This window comes from Fonticula alba (genome assembly GCF_000388065.1).
Source record: "Fonticula alba strain ATCC 38817 unplaced genomic scaffold supercont2.1, whole genome shotgun sequence".
In the NCBI taxonomy this organism is placed as follows: Eukaryota; order Rotosphaerida; family Fonticulaceae; genus Fonticula; species Fonticula alba.
The window spans coordinates 3,463,669-3,467,424 of record NW_009242971.1 but is presented as its reverse complement, the minus strand read 5'-3'; the positions used below and the strand labels follow the sequence as shown (position 1 = coordinate 3,467,424).

At 65.8% G+C, this 3,756-nt stretch overlaps 2 protein-coding genes across 2 annotated transcripts in view; one reads left to right on the top strand and one right to left on the bottom strand.

Annotated features, from left to right (window-relative positions):
- The window catches only part of H696_00742 (hypothetical protein), a 2,769-nt gene extending 891 nt beyond the window's left edge, over positions 1–1,878 (top strand). Inside the window, exons 4-6 of the mRNA XM_009494625.1 lie at positions 187–613; positions 747–829; positions 1,053–1,878. Of these exons, the coding sequence (XP_009492900.1) occupies positions 187–613; positions 747–829; positions 1,053–1,700 (1,158 nt within the window). The 3' untranslated portion in view covers positions 1,701–1,878. The remainder of the gene's footprint in view (positions 1–186; positions 614–746; positions 830–1,052) is intronic.
- Positions 1,879–1,925: 47 nt separating this feature from the next.
- On the bottom strand, positions 1,926–3,491 carry H696_00741 (hypothetical protein). The gene is made up of 3 exons (XM_009494624.1): positions 3,276–3,491; positions 3,051–3,157; positions 1,926–2,879 (listed from the first exon to the last, which is right to left on the bottom strand). The coding sequence occupies exons 1-3, from the start codon at positions 3,394–3,396 to the stop codon at positions 2,082–2,084; spliced, it is 1,026 nt and encodes a 341-aa protein (XP_009492899.1). The 5' UTR covers positions 3,397–3,491; the 3' UTR covers positions 1,926–2,081.
- Between the last annotated feature and the right edge of the window lie 265 nt (positions 3,492–3,756).

Genomic DNA, 3,756 nt, shown 5'->3' with positions numbered 1-3,756 from the left:
GCCCGGCCGGCCAAGCCCCCCTCTCCCCTGCCCCCCCCCCCTCCCCCCCCCCCCCCCACACACACACGCATACACACGCATACGCATCCGCGCGCGCGCGCGCGCTCGCACGGGGCCCATTCACTGACCCAAAGGGCTCCTGGCTTGGCCTGCGTGGCCTCCTCTTGCGACGACCCCTGGCAATAGGATCCCCTCTTCATGATCGAGCCCTCCTTTGCTCCGCCCTCCTTCCGGAATACCCTGGCTGAGCACATGTTCGAGACGTATTCCCTGCCGGCCTTCTACGTGGCCCGAGATGCCGTGTGTGCGGCCTTCGCCTCGCACCGCGCCACCGCCCTTGTGGTGGACATTGGTGCCACCAAGACCACGGTCACGCCGGTGCTCGATGGAATAGCCCTGCGCAAGGCCATCGCCTGGCAGCCTCTTGGTGGTGACCTGCTCGACGCGCTGGCCCTGCATGCGGTGGCCAAGCGCGAGGTCGCCTTCGGTGTGGCCCCGGGCGAGGACCAGGCGGCAGCCTCTGCCGCGACCACGGGGAGCCCCCAGCGCCGAACTCTCCGGCCTGGGCCCAACCACACCATCACCCCGGGCTATTTGGTCCTGGACAAGCGCCGTACGCCAGCCGACAGCTTTCCTTGTCGTCTCCCCCGGCGCACGCCCTCGCTTTGGTATCAACTCTCACCCTTTCGTCTCCCCGTCTCTCCCTCGTCCCTGCCCCCTCGCCCCTCTCCTTCCTCCCTCCTCAGCCACCAACGCCGGCCAGCCGGCCCAATTCAAAACCCGCTCCTTCCCCAACACACATCCTTCCTTCCATTCTTTCCATCAGCTGGTGCGCATTTCCCGGCTCCTCTCCTCCATACTACCCTTGTGTCCCGTCTGGCCCACCTTCCACCCTCATACTGTGTCCTCCTTCCCCACTCCTCTCTAATATGCACGCATGCACTCACGCATACACACATACACACAAACACACACTCACACACTCACACACTCACACACTCACACACTCACACACACACGCCCACTCCCACGCCCGCGCATAACCACACCAGCGCGTGGCCGCCGACTGGCGCCAGTCCATCACGGCCGTTCCTCCCAGCCCGCTGCCCTCTTTTTCGGACACCTCGGCCGCCGGGTGTGCCGCCCGGGCGCAAGCCCATACCAGCCTGTCTGTGAGTGCCCACGGATCCCAGCGACTGTACGAGTTCCCGTGCGGCTTCAACGACCTGTACGGCGGCCTGGAGCGAGCCGTCTGCGGGGAGGTTCTCTTTAACCCGCGTGACATCCTCCAGGCGTATGGGCTGCCGATCAGCTACCCGACAGCCGGCCTGCCGCCGAGCGTCAGCCACACCCCAGGGGCCGAATCCTCCAACTACCTGGGCCTGCCGGAGCTGATTGAGCGCTGCCTGGCCAATGTGGATGTGGACAATCGCGCGGCTCTGGCATCGCACATTGCCCTGGCCGGAGGGTGCTCGGCAATCGACGGCCTGGCCAGCCGCCTGTCGGCCGAGCTGGGCCAGCGCCTGCAGTCCTTCCAGCAGCCGCGCATCATCGCTGAGGCATCGCCCATGGACCGGCGGAACATGGCCTGGACCGGGGGCAGCATTGTCACCAGTCTCTCCAGCTTCGGTACCAAGTGGGTCAGCCGCGCCGAGTGGGAGGAGTCCGGCCATGTGGCCCTGAACCGCCGATGCGTGTAAATGGCCCAGCTCTGCTACCCGTGCGCGCAACCGGGCCGGCCCCCTCCCAGCCGACCTCGTGCTCCCTCTCCTTCCCGGCACTGTCTTTCCCCCGCCCCGTCCCGGTCCCCTGTGTGCCACCTTTGCTTGCCTGCCTGCCTCTGTGTGTTGATGACGCCTGCACACACACACACACACACACACACACACACACACACAAAGACATGTAACCGATCGCCATGCCTCTTTTTCCCCGGGTAGCAATTTGCCGTATATTCAAAGGGTGGGGAGGGGAGGAAGGTGAAATGAGCGAGGGCGCCCTGGCGGGGGCATGTGTATCAGTGCGATGGTTGTCCTGTCCACCTGTGTGCGAGCGACAAAGGAAAGGTGGCTGGTCGATCTCTAGAATTCCTCCGGCTCGTCAAGTTGCATGCTTGCGGTCGGGGCGCCAGCACTCGGGGCAGTGGTCGGAGCCCCGACCGGCGGCGCTCCGGCCGGAATCTCATACCCATCGGCCACGCGATACATGACGCTCTGGATGGCGGCGAGCAGTTGCTCCACACTCGGAGCCGGGTCGGTGGCCGTCCCATCACCGGCCCCCTGCAGCTGGAGGACCGTCCGCTGAACGACGATCTCCACTTCACGCAACTTGCTGAAGTAGAAGTCCACATCGCTCTTGAGGCCGGAAATGATGAGATCCCGCTCGGCGATGGACTCGCTCAAAGACTGGACCTGCTCCTGGTAGCGCGACAGGAGGGACAGGGCTGCATCCGAGGGCTGGCCGGCACCGGCAGAGCCGGCCGCAGGCGCCGACTGGCCATCCGAGGCCGACAGGGTTGGTGACAGGCTGGTCGAGGTAGATCGCCCGGAGACCGGAGCCGACCGAGACGAGGCTGCCGCCGGGCGCGTGCCGACACCTGCCCCGGCAACCGAGCCAGCAGCACCCGGACCAGCCGGTGCCGGGGTGGTCGCGCGCGCTGGGACCGGTCGACTGGCCACAGCCACCGGACGCCGAGCAGGCCCCGCGGTGGCGGCGCCCGCCCCGGCAGCCGGCCCATCAGCCACGGCCCCGGTCTGCTGGCGGCGCTCCAGTGGCTTGTAATCCCCCGGGTAGACGGTTTCCCACCAGCGCTTCATCCACTGGACAAACTCCAGGTTATCCAGCATCCGGCACTTGATCAGCTGGTCGACGGGGATTTTCTGCAATGCCACATGTCAGCCAGACGGAGGAGAGAGGGGCAGCCCAGCCTAGCCTAGCCCAGCCCAGAGCCAAAGACAGAGGCGGAGAGTGAAAGGCAGGGGGCCGGGGGGAAAAGCAGCCACCGGGGGGCGGGGCGGTGGGGGGGGGGGGGGGGGAACACCACAACGCACACGCTTGATGGAGTGCCGAGTAAAGGCATCCTGCAGGATCTTGAAGTTGTTGACATACTCGAATTCCTGGCGAGCGTTGAACTTGACTCGGTTGAGAGGAACATCGTCTGGGGGGGCAATTGCGTCAGAAGGCGGCCAGCAGGTCAATGCAGAAGCCAGGCATGTTGACACATGTACGGATGCACACATGCAGCTCCCTTCCCCTGCCCTACGGGGGACACGCACTGTAAACCGAGTCAACAATATGGCAATACAGGGCCCCGGTGCCAAACTCCTCGATCTTGGTGATGTTCATGGCAAGGAGCTCGTTGGCCCAGCTGAGCAAGGAGTGGCGACTTTCGTTCATCCTCGGTGAGGAGCGACAGCGATGGCAAGCAACCGGTGGAGAGCAGAAGCACGGATATGATCGAGGGACGAGGGGAGGGGAGGGGAGGGGAGGGGAGTGGAGGGGGGGGGGGGAAAGGCAGGAGGGGAGAGAGGGAAAGAGAAAGGGAGGAAGGAGGCAGGGGTGCATGTGACCGCCGGGCCGGCGTGTCACCGGCTGGCCGCTAGCCCATCAGGCCCGCCGGCCGCTCGCTGTCCCGCGCGCTCGGTCACTTCCTGCCAGGCTGGCAATGCTCGCGGAGGAGACTGGCATGGGCGCGGCGACAGATGCCGCGGGAGAGCAAGCCCGCGTGAAAGACACACCCCGGCTGTGGCCTCCCCC